The 17739-nt window shown below is 33.1% G+C and overlaps 3 protein-coding genes across 11 annotated transcripts in view; 2 read left to right on the top strand and 1 right to left on the bottom strand.

Annotated features, from left to right (window-relative positions):
• LOC107604630 (probable serine/threonine-protein kinase drkD) lies at nucleotides 1506-6340 on the top strand. Of its 9 annotated transcripts, none has more exons than XM_021115243.1 (16): nucleotides 1506-1901; nucleotides 2181-2577; nucleotides 2691-2780; nucleotides 2882-2947; nucleotides 3040-3228; nucleotides 3379-3628; nucleotides 3799-3839; nucleotides 3925-3993; nucleotides 4076-4176; nucleotides 4424-4502; nucleotides 4619-4717; nucleotides 4807-4872; nucleotides 4977-5026; nucleotides 5321-5402; nucleotides 5560-5654; nucleotides 5743-6340. In XM_021115243.1, the coding sequence occupies exons 1-16, from the start codon at nucleotides 1600-1602 to the stop codon at nucleotides 5843-5845; spliced, it is 2079 nt and encodes a 692-aa protein (XP_020970902.1). In that variant the 5' UTR covers nucleotides 1506-1599; the 3' UTR covers nucleotides 5846-6340. The 9 variants fall into 9 exon arrangements, 6 of the variants coding, with proteins under 6 accessions (XP_020970902.1, XP_020970922.1, XP_016183682.1 ...); XM_016328196.2 differs by having other exon boundaries at nucleotides 1507-1901; nucleotides 2882-2962; XM_021115250.1 differs by having other exon boundaries at nucleotides 1702-1885; nucleotides 2882-2962.
• Nucleotides 9468-13922, top strand: LOC107643683 (probable serine/threonine-protein kinase PBL25). The gene is made up of 7 exons (XM_016347405.2): nucleotides 9468-9858; nucleotides 10055-10270; nucleotides 10355-10423; nucleotides 10711-10779; nucleotides 11301-11360; nucleotides 11460-11782; nucleotides 12417-13922. Exons 1-7 carry the CDS (start codon nucleotides 9681-9683, stop codon nucleotides 12858-12860), a joined length of 1359 nt encoding a protein of 452 aa, XP_016202891.1. The 5' UTR covers nucleotides 9468-9680; the 3' UTR covers nucleotides 12861-13922.
• Nucleotides 13721-17739, bottom strand: part of LOC107637144 (probable protein phosphatase 2C 46) — a 6841-nt gene continuing 2822 nt past the window's right edge. The window contains exons 4-5 of the mRNA XM_016343683.2: nucleotides 15274-15510; nucleotides 13721-14331 (exon numbers count right to left, since the gene is read on the bottom strand). Coding sequence (XP_016199169.1) covers nucleotides 14071-14331; nucleotides 15274-15510 — 498 coding nt within the window. The 3' untranslated portion in view covers nucleotides 13721-14070. The remainder of the gene's footprint in view (nucleotides 14332-15273; nucleotides 15511-17739) is intronic.

Below are 17739 nucleotides of genomic sequence, written 5' to 3'. Positions count from 1 at the left end.
GTTGATAGCCTTTAATTTATTCATGGTTGTGAATATATATTTAATGAACCTTTCTCTTTAGAATTTAATAATTTCTATGTAATATCAGTAAAAAAAAGTTACATAAATATTCAATAACAATATTATTACACTTCTTTTCTCCCTAGTTACTTTCTAACACACACTCTACTCTACTCTTTTTTGGTTTTCCATAATATTTTTTAACCTGACAGATTAAGGACTAATTCGTTACGGATCAGAATTTCGTTTAAGAGTTTGTCATTGATCCATAAGTTATTTTGTATGCACAATATGAGATTCGAATATCTGACACTTACTTAAACAGACTAATGAACTAATCACTCGACCAACTTAACTTGGTTACATTATACTCTACTCTATTTGAGTAACCATAACGCTCAAAAGCTGCTAACATGATTTTTTAATTGTTTTTGGACAGGGTCTACTTGGCTGTTCTCCTCAAAATTTTTGAATCATTTTAGCAACAGATTGAAATCCAACAAACCTAATATATTGGACACAAACAAAATGCAATAAAAGTATCAAACTCTGCTTTTGTATTCATCTTAACACAAAGCACAATAAAATATTCATCAGTCCAGTTAAGCCCACAAAGCACAACCACAAATCCACAATTGATCCACATTCCTTCCACTTGACTTCTTTTTTTCCCCTCTTTTTTTACTACTGCTTTCATCATGGATGACTTTTGGGGTGTAGTTTGTTTCCCATCTAATTAAAGATATATAAATATAGTCAAGATTCAAATAAATTAGACTTAAATTGATGCTTAATAAATCATATATGCATGTATTATAAGATAATTAAAATTAAAAAATTATTATTACAAAATAATTAACAAATAAATTAGTAAAATTAACTTTTTTTTTTGAGACTCAGAAGTCAGAATCCAATATTTATAGGTAAGAATAAAAAAAATATGTGATTTGAATTATAATTCGTTAACGGTGAAATTAACTTTTATATATTAACTTTATATGAACTATACCTAATTATCTTTTAATAAAAGAATAAATGACCATTTGTATCCATAAAAGATAAAAACGTTGATATATGTACCCACACTAAATCAAAACTAAACTTGTATCTACGTAAGATGTCTTCTATGTGACAAAAGTACCCTCTCTTTAGAGGGTTAGAGTGCCACGTAGGGTACTTTTGTCACACAAAAAGCATCTTGCGTGGATACAAGTTTAGTTTGGATTTAGTGTGGGTATATATGTCAGCGTTTTCATCTTTTACGAGAACAAATGATCATTTATTCTCCAATAAATATTAGAGCTACCAAACTTGAAGGCGCGCCAACCTTCACACGCACGCCACCGGTCACCGCTGCCGGTATACCGAACACCTGTCCACACCCGATTGCTTCTGCCCCCTCCGCCTCAGCCCTCATCCACGTGGCATTCAACCTTTAGGCTCAAGTCTCCCACTCACTCACTCATTAAAATATTTTAAAAAATAAATAAAATATATATTTCAATTGATACGGAAGCAAGCAACTGAGAGGGAATCGCAGTAACAGAATAATAAACAAACTAAACTAAAACTGAACCAATAACAGAGTAGGGGTGCGTAATGCGCATCGCAATTCCAACGACGACGACGACTTCCATGGCCGGCGACGAGAGACAAACTTCTTACCGTGTTCTGGCGGATCGGTGTCGGACACTGGAGGAGGAACAAGCCAAGCTCAGGGAACAGTTCCGCCAACTCTTGCAGGAGAAGGAAGAGGAAGAAGAAGAAGTGGTGGTTGCAGATTCAACGCTGCGTTTTCTTTCGGGGAACTTCTTCTCGGATAGTCCGTACGCTAGCGTGTTGAAATGCATGGGACACGCCGTTCATGTCTACAGAGCTTCCTCCGGTGAGATCATATATTGGTAGGTAATTTACTAATTTCAGACCATAACAGTAACTAACTAACTAACTAACTATTCTTTGATTCGCTTTCCTTTTATTCACTATATGCTATGCACTACTTTCTAATGAAACAGTTGCAGCTGTGAATTGCATACTGTAGATACAAAAAGAGTATATCGCGTACAAGTTAATCGATGCGAAAAGTATTTTACATTAAGAATTTACCTTTTGTTGTGAATTATTCTTGATTTAGATTTTCCAAGAGTGATTTTGAGTTGAACATAGACGTTTCATTTTAGGAATCGTTCAGCAGAAACACTGTATGGATGGAAAGACTATGAAATCATTGGTCAAAGAGTTGCTAAGTTCCTTGTTACCGAAGAGTGTTATGAATCTCTGCAGAATATTCTAGAAAGATTGATCACAGGAGTTCCATGGTCTGGAAAGTTTCCTTTCAAGAAGAGATCTGGTGAAGTATTCGTAGCAATAGTGACTAAAACTCCTCTTTATGAGGATGGCGAGCTTGTTGGTATTATCACTGTTTCTAGTGATGCCGCTGTATTTAACTCAATGGATTCAGAAAATAGAAGAAGTTACCAACCTGGTAACAATGGCAAAGCTGGAGGACAGAGGATAAATTTCAAAAGAATTCAGTGGCCTCCACGACCGTTGATTGCATCATCTGTCTCTAATCTGGTTCTCTTAAGCTTCATTAATACAGCTTTTTTTTTTTAATTTCATTATTCTCTTTGGACTTCCATCACTTTTGCTGAAATTATATCATAGAACCTAGTCTTTATATCTACCAGGCATCAAAGATTCTCCTAAATCGGCATCCGGATGATGCATTTTCCAGGAATCCTACAACAGATGGAGATGAAGAAAAACACAGCATTCATGTATGTCTCCATTCTGCTTGAAGACTTTCTGGGATTCTGGTTTAGCTTTTTTGGTTTTATAATAAATTTTTTTAAAAATTTTCTTTCTAATTTGGATTCAGGAAACAGAACGTCATTCTAGTCATCAGAGAAGTGAAAACATAACTTTTAGGGAGGCGTCCGAGAAGGTTAAGTCTACTATTGTAAGTTAATTTGAATTTGTGAATTCTGCTTTGTATATCAGTCTTTGTGTGGTTAATATATGGTTTAATCACTTCAGGCAGCCAGAGTCCTAGCCAAGCTACAAACAGGGGGAAGTGAAAAATGTGGGAAGGATGATGGAAGCATTAAAAGTAATTGCACGAATGATTGTTCCGGAAGTAAGAGAGTGAATAATGAGGGTGATTCTTCTGGAGGCTCAGTAGCTTTAACTCCACGCAAGGATGGTGCTAATGAAGAGGATAGAGAAGTAAATATTCATAAATATAGTTCTTTTTGGGATAGCACTATAGCGGATACAAATATTTGTGCACAAAGAACATTCACTGTTCTCAAATTTATTTCTGTAGAATCTTTCTTAAGGGAGTACATTGAATGTTTTGGTTCTCCCTTTTCCTAGGACCCATTGTTAAGATTACACTGCAAATTTAATCCAAAGAAAAAGGAACAAGAAGCTATAAATATGGTGATAGAAGATGAAATGAAAAAGCAACAAGAAGGACTGCAATTGCAAAGTACACGAGAAAGCACTGGCAGTAATGGAGGCAGTAATGGAAGTTCATCCAGTAAGGGTGACAATGAGTCAAACTCTATTGTGAAGTCTGAAATCCATTGGGAAAACCTTCAATTAAGAGAGGAGATTGGTCAAGGTAGTTGATTCTGTTGTGCATTTTTATGATTCCTTTATGCTATGTTGAGGAGTTGAAATGCTGAGACACTTCTATCTTGTTGAAGCAGTCCAATACAATTTCCGTTTGCACATATTATCAGTTAAATATATTGATTCCAGACTTCATTATGTTTTTTCTTTATGTTGCAGGGTCTTACGCAGTTGTGTATCACGGAATATGGAATGGATCGGTAATAATTCAACGTATTCTTTTTATTGTCTTCGTAGGAGTATTGATTTGGCATCTACTGATGTGCCCTATATTCTTGATATCAGGATGTTGCTGTCAAGGTTTACTTTGGGAATGGATACACAGAGGAGACCTTACATGACTACAAAAAAGAGGTATAAGAATTTAAGTTTCATTTTATATTTGCCTGATTGAGAAAGAAAACAGCTCATTCCGGAATCTGTGTGCTTACTTCAGATTGATATAATGAAGAGACTAAGACACCCTAATGTATTACTTTTCATGGGAGCAGTATATTCGCAGGAAAGGCTTGCCATTGTAACAGAACTATTACCTAGGTAAGTGTTAGAGCTTGTTATATTGAATGTAAAATAAGTTGTGCTTACTTAGATGCACAAAAGTATCATGCATCTATTAGGTTTTATTTTTTTTATTATTATTATTATTTTTTGTCATCATGTAATAGATATGTGAATTATTGAATATGAAAGTATCAATCAGTACGTGCATAAAATCCCTATCTATTTCTACTTTCTTTGAGAAAATTTGAGGAGCATCTTACATTGATTTTATTGAACTTGGTAGGGGAAGCCTTTTCAAAATTCTTCACAGGAGTAATCAGCCACTAGATATCAGAAGGCTTTTAAGGATGGCTCTTGATGTTGTGCGTTTCCTCTCTCTCTCAAACACCACATTCATAAACGGATATTAAGAACTAGCTGATGGCTTGCTGAACCTTAATTGTTGCAATGTTATCAATCACATCATTGCTTACTGCAGGCTAAAGGTATGAATTATCTTCATCATAGAAATCCACCCATTGTGCATAGAGACCTAAAGTCTTCTAATCTGCTTGTTGATAAAAACTGGACTGTCAAGGTAATTCATTGCTTGGATATTCATTCAGTAATCCCGGGAAGATTGAATACCTACCTGGAGAACAATGATATTTGGTTTTTTACCCTTAGGTTGGAGACTTTGGTTTGTCAAGGTTGAAGGATTCAACTTTATTGACTTCAAAAGGAAGAGGCACTGTAATGATATCTCTCATCTTTTCACTTTGTAGATCCAATACCTACGGCTTAAATCATTTTAGTTTTTCATCAATGTGTTTTTGTGTTTTTCTGTCAAAATGCAGCCTCAATGGATGGCCCCTGAAGTCCTACGAAATGAGCCTTCCAATGAAAAGTAATTCCCTGGAGCCAAGTTCTATAGATACTGCTCACTGGGGAAAGTTTTCAGGAAACTTTCTGAGAAGTGAATTTTATTCTTTTGTTTCTTGCCGCTTATTAATTGCTTGCTTGAGGAATAGCTCAATCAGTCAGCTTGAATCTCCTCACAACTTGCAACCTTATATTTGATGAGGAAGTGATAATATATCAGTCCTTAGTTTTGTCCCTTGTCCCTATCATCGCCCTACATTCGCAATTTCAAAATATCCTGATGTGATCATTTTCGGATTTTCCTTTCTATTTTACACAGGTCGGATGTGTACAGTTTTGGTGTCATCCTCTGGGAACTAATGACTCAGTCCATTCCGTGGGAAAATTTGAATTCCTTACAGGTTCCTTTCTCTCTTCCTCTCTTGGTGACACACATGCCAGGAACTTTGATTAAGTGTAGATGGTTTAATTAAAATGATGAACATATCATTGAATTAAACATGAAGATAACAAACCTCTGAAGTCATCTTGCCATAACTGCTGTATTTCACTTGAAAGGTGGTTGGAGTAGTAGGATTTATGGATAGAAGACTTGAGCTTCCGGAAGGGCTTGATCCCCAAGTGGCATCAGTCATTCGTGACTGCTGGCAAAGGTGCTTCCATAATATTCACCACCTCTTTGGTTGGTAGTTTTCCTTCAAACTCAAAACTAAAAACATGACTTATGTTAAATTTGAGCAGTGACCCAGAACAACGCCCATCGTTTCAAGAGCTAATACAGAGAATGATGTTCCTTGTTAACAAAGTAAACGCAGTGTCAATTAGGAGAAATTCAGAATCATAAACTTGTTATGTGGTCTGGGTTTATGAATAGCAACTGAAAAGTCCTAGCCGAACAAAATTGAGCGCAACAGAACATCCTTCCTAGTTCCTTCCAATATGAGAGAATTGGAAGACTTTGAGAAGAATAGCTGGTTGATCATTGTGATTCTTGTCACTGATGTAGTTATGGATTCAAAGTAACTTGAGATGATGCTGACCAATGACGGGCGCCTTCCATGAAGGCCAAGAATCGAATTGAACCCATCTTCATCATTCACAGAGAAATGCTAAATTCAAACTAGAACATAGAATGCATAGAATGTACAAGCTAGAACATAGAACATAGAATGTACATTCCTTACTTCGAATGGAATAATTCAGAAGTTAATGGTTGAACCTATAAATTAGTCATACTAATACAATGTCATGTATTTATTGCTATTCAATATCCAAACATTTGAGTCAAGCGTTCTAGTTGGAACGCATGATCCATTTAACTACGTGAACTTTTTTGCTAGAAATGGTTGCATTCATGTGATCATATTCACATGTACGTTGAAGTTAAAAGAGATGTCCAAGTTTCACATGTGGCTAAGGTTCAATAATCAATCGATAGGGAACTCAACAATCCTAGTCCAAACAAAAGTTCTAGACCGCATTATTCTATATATTATTCTACTCCATGCATTGCTATGCTTTGTTCTTTTTCTTTCCCTCTTGGATTTTTCCTCTTATTGTGAAGCATATAGTATAAATATGATTAAATGTTGGAACAAGTCCAAGATGAGTTGTAAACTTGTAATGGTGTTGAACGTGTCAAAGGTCAAGTTGATGATGACCACTTGGCTATAGTATAATTGGCCTTCCTCTCCTAAAGTTATATTGCTACATAATTTTTTTTTTTTTGCTAGATTTTATTAATGTGCTTGAATTTATATAAAGATCTTTCATTTTTCTTTTATAGTCTTAATAATTATGTAATTTTGGGATAAGTGATAGTTAGATAAAGTCTTCTCCAAAACGACTATAAGATTTAAATTTTTGATACTGTAAAGTAAAATCTACTTAGAACATAATCCAATAATATCATTAACTAATCACTTCTGATAAGCTAAAATGGTTATGGATGAACTATCAAAAATTACTGCCTTAATATTTGAATCTTTGATATTGTAAGTAAAATTTAATTGGAACACAATCTAATAATATCATTATAACAAATCACTTTTAAGTGTATGAGGCTAAAATGGTTATGGTCATGAAGTATCTTTTTCTAAAAACGTAAGCTGTTACATGCCTCCTTATGTTAACATTTGAATATTGTAAGTAAAATTTAATTGGAACACAATCTAATAATATCATTATAACAAATCACTTTTAAGTGTATGAGGCTAAAAGCTAAAATGATGAACTATCAAAAATTACTGCCTTAATATTTGAATCTTTGATATTGTAAGTAAAATTTAATTGGAACACAATCTAATAATATCATTATAACAAATCACTTTTAAGTGTATGAGGCTAAAATGGTTATGGGTTATGGTNTTCCCATCCTATGTTCAAACTTCAAACCAAGTATACTAATTTCACTGGAAAAGGAGACACAGCACCCTTCAAAATTTTAGATCACCGCCCTCACCGCCCCATTTTTCTTAAAAAAAAATGGAATGTTACAATTAGTGGTGCCAGATCCTTTAATTTCTCACTCATGAAATCAATATTCTTATAAACGGATGATCGAGGCAATGCTTTGTTAAATGATATATTCTTCAATCAATCAACAATATTCAATGAAACAAAAGGTATTGGCCAACACAATCAACAAATTGCATAATCAAATCTCTAATGAAACAAACTTGACTTTGTCAATAACCCTATAAACTACTATCTATGATTACCATTATCATATCATATTATCATATATAGCATTAAACATTTAAACATGGTAATTGGGATGCTTATCTAGAAGGTTATCCGGCATGTCTATTAATCTTGTGACAAAATTAATTTATTAACCTTCCTAGATTACTCTCTGGCTGTATTTAAACATAGCATCATCATCATCATCTCCATCACATAAAGTTGTACATTGTCATAATCAATTCACTAGCAATTAATTAATTAGTAAATTATTGTGTATTGTGGTTCTTCTGTTTGTTTTTTTTTTGCTGAAAATATAGGTTACGTGAAGAATTATATTATGTTTGTTAACCAACTTAAGTTGGTTAAGTGATTAGCTCACTCGTTCACTTAAATAAATGCCGGGGATTCGAATCACACTGTGTGTATGTATCAACTCAATGATCAATGACAAACCGATCTGCGACAGATTAGTCTTTGGTCTGCCGGACTGGATGATATTCGAAACAAAACATACATTTATATATATAGTTGCACTAATATATAGTAAGGGGAATCCTTTTGGCTTATAAGCCGGCCTAATAATAATATATGACCAATTAAAAGAGTTTCATTGAGAAAATCATGGAGTTGCAATTATCGGCTATGTAAGAATAATGTTTGTGGAATCTCATCTAAAATTGAAACTACCAAAAGGGTGTTTATCAGCTATAAAGAAATTTCTTCTTCACATAATCATAAGGTTGAAGCAATGGTTGATGAATATAGAAGTATGGTGGAGAACCCATCACCAATGGGAAACGCAACAAATCACATGATGCTGGGATTTCTTGCTGGAATTTCGACAGTTATGTTAGTTGCTGTCATATTGTTCTGCCTCTTTGGAACAAAGCTCACTGCACTTTTCAAACAACATAGGACTTTGAAAGGTGAGTACAATTATGTTCAAACTTCAAACCAAGTATACTAATTTCACTGGAAAAGGAGACACAGCACCCTTCAAAATTTTAGATCACCGCCCCACCAAAAACATTTTTCTTAAAAAAAAATGGAATGTTACAATTAGTGGTGCCAGATCCTTTAATTTCTCACTCATGAAATCAATATTCTTATAAACGGATGATCGAGGCAATGCTTTGTTAAATGATATATTCTTCAATCAATCAACAATATTCAATGAAACAAAAGGTATTGGCCAACACAATCAACAAATTGCATAATCAAATCTCTAATGAAACAAACTTGACTTTGTCAATAACCCTATAAACTACTATCTATGATTACCATTATCATATCATATTATCATATATAGCATTAAACATTTAAACATGGTAATTGGGATGCTTATCTAGAAGGTTATCCGGCATGTCTATTAATCTTGTGACAAAATTAATTTATTAACCTTCCTAGATTACTCTCTGGCTGTATTTAAACATAGCATCATCATCATCATCTCCATCACATAAAGTTGTACATTGTCATAATCAATTCACTAGCAATTAATTAATTAGTAAATTATTGTGTATTGTGGTTCTTCTGTTTGTTTTTTTTTTGCTGAAAATATAGGTTACGTGAAGAATTATATTATGTTTGTTAACCAACTTAAGTTGGTTAAGTGATTAGCTCACTCGTTCACTTAAATAAATGCCGGGGATTCGAATCACACTGTGTGTATGTATCAACTCAATGATCAATGACAAACCGATCTGCGACAGATTAGTCTTTGGTCTGCCGGACTGGATGATATTCGAAACAAAACATACATTTATATATATAGTTGCACTAATATATAGTAAGGGGAATCCTTTTGGCTTATAAGCCGGCCTAATAATAATATATGACCAATTAAAAGAGTTTCATTGAGAAAATCATGGAGTTGCAATTATCGGCTATGTAAGAATAATGTTTGTGGAATCTCATCTAAAATTGAAACTACCAAAAGGGTGTTTATCAGCTATAAAGAAATTTCTTCTTCACATAATCATAAGGTTGAAGCAATGGTTGATGAATATAGAAGTATGGTGGAGAACCCATCACCAATGGGAAACGCAACAAATCACATGATGCTGGGATTTCTTGCTGGAATTTCGACAGTTATGTTAGTTGCTGTCATATTGTTCTGCCTCTTTGGAACAAAGCTCACTGCACTTTTCAAACAACATAGGACTTTGAAAGGTGAGCTTCTAGTTATTTTTATTTGGTTCTCTAAAAGAATACTTGTCATTTAATCACAAAAATAAAATAAAATAACGAATTGCATGGCAGAAATTATGTTCTTATTTTAAATCCAATAAATGCATACATTCATCTAAGCTAGGAGTGGAATTTTGTAGCATAGTTTTTATTTTTATCTGAATTTCTTTTGGTGCAGGTAAAGAGTACAAAAGCTTCAAAGATGAAACAATGCCGCTAAGGCGTTTTACCTTTGATGAAATAGAGAGAGCTACCAAGAACTTTAGCCAAGAATTCTTACTTGGTTCTGGTGCATTTGGAAATGTTTACAAAGGAAATTTTGAATTAGAAGGAACTTTAGCCATTAAGAGAGCTCACGGTGAATCCTTCTTAAGCGTCGATGAATTCCGAAATGGTAAGCTGACACAAGAGAAACTTCAATCAATCATACTTTCTCTTCTTTCTTAAATTTGAATTTTTTTTGTTATGTTCTTGGCAGAAATTAGGCTCCTTGCAACTGTAAAGCACAGAAATCTTATTGGTCTAGTGGGGTATTGTGAAGAACCAGGTTAGTTAGTTAGTTAGTTAGTTACATGAAAGTTGAGCTCTCATTTTTACTTGTTCATGTTCTTGACATTGATGAATTTGTTGCCAAAGAATGCTGCTTTGGTAGCATGTATTCAATTGAGTTTAGTTTACCTTGATTCTCTCTTTTATTTGCATATAGCATACCGAATACTGAATAATTCTAACAGAATTATTGTTATATGATCACAAAAAAAAGAAAAAGGTAAATGTATATCAGAAGATTCCAAATATTTTCATGCTAACATGGCTCAATTATGTGTTTATCAGAAAGATTTGGGGCAAGAATTCTGGTATATGAATATGTACCAAATGGCTCTCTGCTTGAATATATGATTGGTAAGTCAACTATTTAGGACTTCATTTCTATTTTCATTTTCAGGAGAGTATATATCCAAATAAATTCCTTAGGAATTTCATGTCAGACGTTTTCGTCCCTAAGAAAATTTTATTACGTTGAGTTCCTTAAACTTTACAAAAGTAAGACTATAAGTCCTTTTGTTATACTTTTAAGGACTTATTTGTCCAAGCGAAAACCATGGGTCTAATTAAGGTAGGGACTTATATGTCTTGTTTTTGTAAACTTCAGGGACCTCGGCATAATAAAATTTTCTTGGGGACCAAAACGTGCGAAGCGAAGTTCCTTAGAGACCAATTTGAATATATATTCTTTTCAGTATTTCTCTGTTTATATAATTTTGTAAAGGTAAAAATCAAAACCAAAAATAGAATTTCATTGTTTAATTTTTTTATTTATCAAATTTAGTACATAAAAGACACTACAATAGAAAGAGATATGAAAACATGCCATTATTCTTATCCATCTTAGAACATAAAAATATGAATGTTGCCTTGTATAGGAAACAAGAATAGCTTGACTTGGAAGCAAAGAGTGAACATAGCAATAGGAGCAGCTAGAGGTATATATTATATCCTTTACAAGACTAATTAATTATTTATCCAACAATTCAATATAACAAACAAGAAATCCTCTAAACATTTTTTTTATATATATATAGGCATAGCTTATTTACATGAAGGAATAAAGCCGAGTATAATTCATCGTGATCTTAAACCAAGTAACATCCTATTAGGGGAAGGTTTCGAGGCTAAGGTCTCGGATTTCGGGTTGGTGAAATCCGGCCCTATCAAGGACCAATCGCATGTGAGTAGCCAAATCAAAGGGACACCAGGGTATCTTGATCCGGCATATTGTTCAAGCTTTCACGTGACAAAATTCACTGATGTTTATAGCTTTGGTGTCATACTTCTTCAACTTGTTTCAGCTAGACCTGCTGTTGATACAAATGAGGTACAAAGCAAGCAACATATAATTGATTGGGTAAGCAATGCAAATGATAATGAGTTAATGACCTCACAAATTTTCTGTATAGCAAGTTACTAAAGTTCTGCATTTTGTTAATAACTTTCTCTTTGACATTTTACTATTTTAGATCTATAGGCAATTTAATGTATTTGGACTAAAATTGTATCCAAATACACTAAATTGTCAATGAACTTAGGATAATGAGACTCACATAATGGGACTTACCTATGATGAAAGTTCAAAGTTACAAAGTTAATGATTATTTATCATTTTACTAATCTCTTCATTTTAGAGAACCTTTTTTGTCTAACAAATATTCAATAAGTATTAAAAGGAACGGAAAAAGTCATAAATATTACTATCTTGACAAATATTTGAAATTCACCTATGTACATCTTGGAAATATGTTTGCATGTGTTGTGTTCATGTCCCATTCTTTAAAATTTTGATGTTTTTTAACGTGTGCGTATCGTGTTGAATGTCTATGTTAATGTTAATATTTTTCACTTAATGAATGACTTTTGAGGCAGCAACTCAAAAGTCAAGTACTTATCATGATGCAAAAATATGATTAAACGGCCAAGATATTATATATTGACAGTATATCAAAATTAATCAGTAAAAGTAGTTGCTATCTATGTTGTTGTAGGCAAGCCCTAGCTTAGAGAAGGGTAATGTTGAAGAAATCATAGATGCAAACTTGCTATGTCAAAGTGAGCCATGCAATATGAGAGTTATGCTGAAGATGGGTCAACTTGCTTTAAGATGTGTGGTTCAAGAACCAAAAAGTAGACCTACAATGATTCAAGTGTGTCAAGAACTAGAACAAGCACTATACTCTGAAGATACCTTCAACAACAAGCAACATTCTTCAAAGGGTTTCCCTAAATCAATTGGATTGTCTCAGCAATCATCAGTGGAAAAGAATGATAGCTTTGTGAGCATAGATGGTGTTGGACTTCAGAAATTCCATATTGATATGGATAGCTTATCATTTCAGAGCACAAGGTTAATGTGCCTAGAAAATAATAGTATAAGTATTGACATTGATAACAACAACTTGAAGAGAATTCAAGAGGATGGGGACATATAAAGATATAATTAATTAAGACCTTAGATGAATTATATATTTTCATCACTCTTCCTATGTTTGAATGGAGAATATTTTTGAACAATTTGTATAGACATGCCCATATTAATATGGTGTAAATTAAATGATTATAGTTGTGCATTTATTTAGAAGAAAAAAGACATAATGAGAGAATTTTATTTTTGTATTAACATGTGCAATGTTCAAATAGTTTAAAATAATTTATGAATGGCTCAATGTTATAAATACAAGGTTTTTGCTGGAATTTTAAAAGTAACAAGATTTTTTTTTTTTTTAGAATTATATATCATTGCTTATTTTCTTTATTTCCTTTTCTCAAATGTGATGACTTCTATTCTTTATTTGTTTCCACTCTTCTATTCCTGAAATATTTAAAAAAAATTAAAACAAATTAAGAAAAAATACACCATATTGCTAGGTTTAAAATTGTATAGGTAATTAGGTATGATGAAAAGTTGAAAAAGCACATGCATTTAGCCTTGTATCAATCTTAACCTAAGAAAAACAATATCAACAATCCATAGAAAACTTGTGACATTTATCAATGTAACTTTGCTATTGAGAACAACAAACTAGCTATTCAATATATAAACACAAAATCGGATTTGTAATCTGCAAATTCTTCTCTTCAATGTTTACAAGTTCGAGTCCTAAAAAACATTGCTAAAACTTGAAAAAGAAAGTCATTATTTCTCGAATCACATTCAGATTTTAACAGTTAATGATATAATCATTTATATATCTCTTCCTATCAGCTTAAACTTTCAAGAAAAGTGACTTCATAACAAAGGGATATAAACATTAGAAAACAATACAAGAAAATAAAAATAGTTTTGTAAGGCATAAGAATGATCTAAAAGTGTGCACATAATTTACAGAACATCACTCCATAGAATGATGAGAAAAGATTATGACTGAATGATCAAATATCCAATGTCACCTTTTGGGTTTGGTGTTCTATTTTCCAAAGATGCTTTTTCTCCCTCAGGCATTAAGCTAACATATCCCAGGTTACTTGTTACATTGCATTAATTGACCAAATGTTTTTTTTTTTTTATCTTCTCAAACTTTGTTAAATTGAATATACAACCTGGTGGTTCACCAGAAGCTCAATGTCTTGCTAAAAAGGGTACAAACACTACATACAAACATAAATAACAGGATGATACTGCTGCCGCCGCCGCCGCCTTCATCAGCTAGAACCGAGTTCGGCGCATGGAGCCAAGGTTCTAGAAGGTAGGGGAACGCCCCCGCCCCTCACAGATATCGGAGGACCTCGTACCGAGCTGGCTCGGCTGACAAGATTGGAGTCAAGAAATACAACTACAACTGTGATATCATCGTGGAAATGCCGCCGAACGCCACGGTCTATTTTCTTCAGGTCGGAATACCTCATCTCTCGTTTCTTTGCGGCTTCCTGAAGAGCAACTTTGATGAGCCTCCGAGCAATTCCCTGCAAAGACAACCAAATTTAACCCTGACATCTACTAGCATTTACTCTCTGATTATCCTACAATGGAAGTGTTGCATCCTAATTAAAAGTATCAATCTTCCATGACAATTATTCATTGTAAACAATTCAGGTCACAACTTCTTTCCTTTCCTAAAAAAATGCATCATCATTTCTTTTATCTGATAGGAAAAAAAGTTATAACTGCTCCATACAACACAACAACAACAAAGTCTTATCCCACTATATGGGGTCAACTACATGGATCAATCAATGTCATTGAATCCTCTCATATATCATGTCCACAATAAGACTGTTTATAACTGCTCCATAGTAAGTGATAAAAATAAATAAACAATGGACTCAATTAACTTATGAAACTATTTAAAATGGAAAGGTATGTTATATATAGTAAGTGATGAAAAATAAATGTTTAATTATTCTCAAGGTCCCTAAAATTTCACTCAATTTTTAGTTAGATCACTATAGTTTAAAATTTGTGATCAAGTCCTTATATAATACAAAAGTAACCAAATCTCTATAGTTTAAACATTTCAATTAAGTCCCTTTTTGTTGGAAAATCTTATAATGAAACCCCTATATCAGACATTTCTTTTTTGGTGTCTAAAAGAGAAAAAGAAAAGAAAACCCATATACTAGGATGATAGAGCCCTACTTTTTCTGAAAATTGTGGTGCAATATAGGGAGAACTCAATTACAAAATTTTTAAATTATAGCGTATAGGAAACTAATTGAAAAACATCTGTACAATATAGGGATTTGATTAGATCTAAATTATAAGGACTTAATTGAAAATTTTTGTATAACATAAGGTCTGAACTACAAATTTTTAAACTATTTGGACCTAATTGAAAATTGAGTAAAACGATAAGAACAAGAATAACAACTAAACCAAACATAAAACATATAGCATGTTCATCTTACGTTGTGTGGATGATTTTGAACTATATCAACAGCATCCTGATTACTTAGGTGTTCCCAAAGACCATCAGAAGCAAATATGAGAAATTGATCATGCTCTTGAAGTTCATGAACAGAAATTGATGGATCAGAGCTCAAAATTGGTCTTTTGAAAGTTTCCCGAAGACGAAACTTAGCATACAACGGTTCCTTGTTAAATTCTGCCTTTTTAAGGTACACATCACCAATGGATCTTGAGACCTGTGACAGAAAAATTTCATAACCAATTTGTATCACAAAAGATAAGTCTAAACAATTTGCAACCATATACAAACCAAATCCATCACACCATGAGTCAATGACTCCATCCTTCCAAACTTCAAGTTCCAACTTTCATCACTGTAATTTGTAACTAGCCATATATTTCACTTTATAATAATCAAAACTACACATGATAAAACTTCACATTTTTTTCCCTTATGATTATCCAATTTTGTTCCCTTTCTTTACTCAATGCATTTTTCTTGTTGAAAGAACATGGTTATGATTGAAGTGGATATAAGTAAGAGATAGTATATTTATCACTCCTATTCTTATGATATGAAAAACTAACACCCATTTTACTATGCTGGGTACTATTGCAACTTACAAGTCACATGACATGATTCCTAACACATGAAAAAGAGAAGAAAATAAGAGACATTCCTTTCTTTTGCTTGATTGTAGAAAATAGTATGAAGAAAGGGGAAAAAAGTAAATGACCATTTGATCCTACTATGATTAAGAGGAAAAAAAAATAAAGACGAAGTTCTCATTTTAAATAAAATCATTCATTTCTCTGGTTTTCTTTCTGAAAGTTGAGATAACTTTGTGTGAACTGAACACTTATTTCCTTTTTTTTTTCTTTATTACAAATTATCTCTCAGTATCCAACCAGAAGAAAAAAGGAGCTCTCTCATTTTTCTCTCTCTAATCTCTCTTCAACCAGGTATTTGAGCTTAATACACTAGATAAATAAAAACACCAATATATAATATTATTCAAGGCCAAAAGCTTGTTATAGTACAACTAGTATGATTGCAGGATTCCAGTGCAATAAAATTCTTGACAATAACACAATGCCCAATACTGAAAAACTATTAACATTCTAACATTCCTCTTAAATCTCAAGGTTACACTGCTTTTAGAATTTTTTTAATAGAACTAGAAATTTACCGGAAGAGAAGAGAACATACAGAAAAAGATAAGGCATCATACATCATACATATATCAAAGAAACAGCTAAGACCGAAAGGGATAAACCATGTAACAACACTTGTCAGTCCCTTGGAATATCAGCTAGACAAAACACCATTAAACAGAATGTACAGAGCACCACATGAAATCCAAAAAACTAATCCTATCCTAAATAAAGTCAATACTCAATAATTGAGTCTGAATAATTAAAGCTAGTACTCCATGGTAAGCAGTGCACCAAAGCACTACAAAAAGAGAGGATAACACACAATCTTTGCTTCTTTACACACATTAGTGATGCTGTTAGCTTCATACAACTAAACCGACTTCAAGACAACCATTAAAAAATATAAGATAAGATAGGTTCTATAAACACTAGCTGAAAAAACAACTCAAGTATCACAAACGTTAATAAAGGAAGTGGTGAGTCAGCAGCAGAAATACTAGGACAGAGGGTCTGAGATTTCAGTACTCAAGTAGAATAACAAGGGGCGAAGGAGACTGGGAACACTAACATCAAATTGAAATTATAGTGGGGTTTGCCAAAAAAGAAGACAGGAAGGCAGCAAGGGCAGACAGAACATATCTGATTGATATTTCACATGATCTGATATACTACATGAGCCTGAATCTTGGACAGAATGAGATGGCATGATTAATGACCTTGGATGAATGAGTGGTCCCAACCACTTTCTATTATCTGTCAAAATCAAGGCTAGATTATTCTAGTTGGGTAGTTGGGTACCATAACTTCATCTGATAGGAAGAACTAATTCCTAGTTATACAACTAGTTTGAGTCAAGTACTAATATATGAATAGCCTGATGTGATATCATTTGTAATATGACAATTATTTTCTACCAATGTATTGCTGCGGCGAAAGACTACAATTATTTGATTTAATTTAAGCTTCGATTTATTGTTTGGTTTAAGAAACAAGACTTATATTTTTCTCCCCACAAACTACACGCCCATCTCTTCATGTTTTTACCCTCTTACAATATCCTCAAATCCATAGAATCCCAGTTTTTATATTTGATATGTTAAAAGTTTAGTTAAAACTTTTAAAAGGAGATTCTCAAGCCAAAATATTGAAAGAAAAAGGTATTTGACAATTAACATGATTACCCATATTCAGGCATTGTTTATGATATTTGGCATTTAAGAAAGACAAAGTTTTCAATGTTATAACATATTTAATACCACTTTCTAATTTTTGCAAACCACCACCACCACCACCACCACCCCCCCCCC

This window comes from Arachis ipaensis, chromosome B01 (genome assembly GCF_000816755.2).
Source record: "Arachis ipaensis cultivar K30076 chromosome B01, Araip1.1, whole genome shotgun sequence".
In the NCBI taxonomy this organism is placed as follows: domain Eukaryota; kingdom Viridiplantae; phylum Streptophyta; class Magnoliopsida; order Fabales; family Fabaceae; genus Arachis; species Arachis ipaensis.
Note: the sequence above shows the minus strand (reverse complement) of the source record. Positions and strands in the feature narration are given on the sequence as shown.

Bases quoted from the DNA above. Each gene is read 5' to 3' on its own strand.
- LOC107604630 (XM_016328196.2), top strand. From the start codon at position 1,600: ATGCGCATCGCAATTCCAACGACGACGACGACTTCCATGGCCGGCGAC. The intron at 1,902-2,180 runs GTAGGTAATTTA...GTTTCATTTTAG, and splicing joins TCCGGTGAGATCATATATTG to GAATCGTTCAGCAGAAACAC. The intron at 2,578-2,690 runs GTTCTCTTAAGC...TATATCTACCAG, and splicing joins CATCATCTGTCTCTAATCTG to GCATCAAAGATTCTCCTAAA.
- LOC107643683 (XM_016347405.2), top strand. From the start codon at position 9,681: ATGGTTGATGAATATAGAAGTATGGTGGAGAACCCATCACCAATGGGA. The intron at 10,424-10,710 runs GTTAGTTAGTTA...TGTGTTTATCAG, and splicing joins GGGGTATTGTGAAGAACCAG to AAAGATTTGGGGCAAGAATT. The intron at 10,780-11,300 runs GTAAGTCAACTA...TGCCTTGTATAG, and splicing joins TCTGCTTGAATATATGATTG to GAAACAAGAATAGCTTGACT.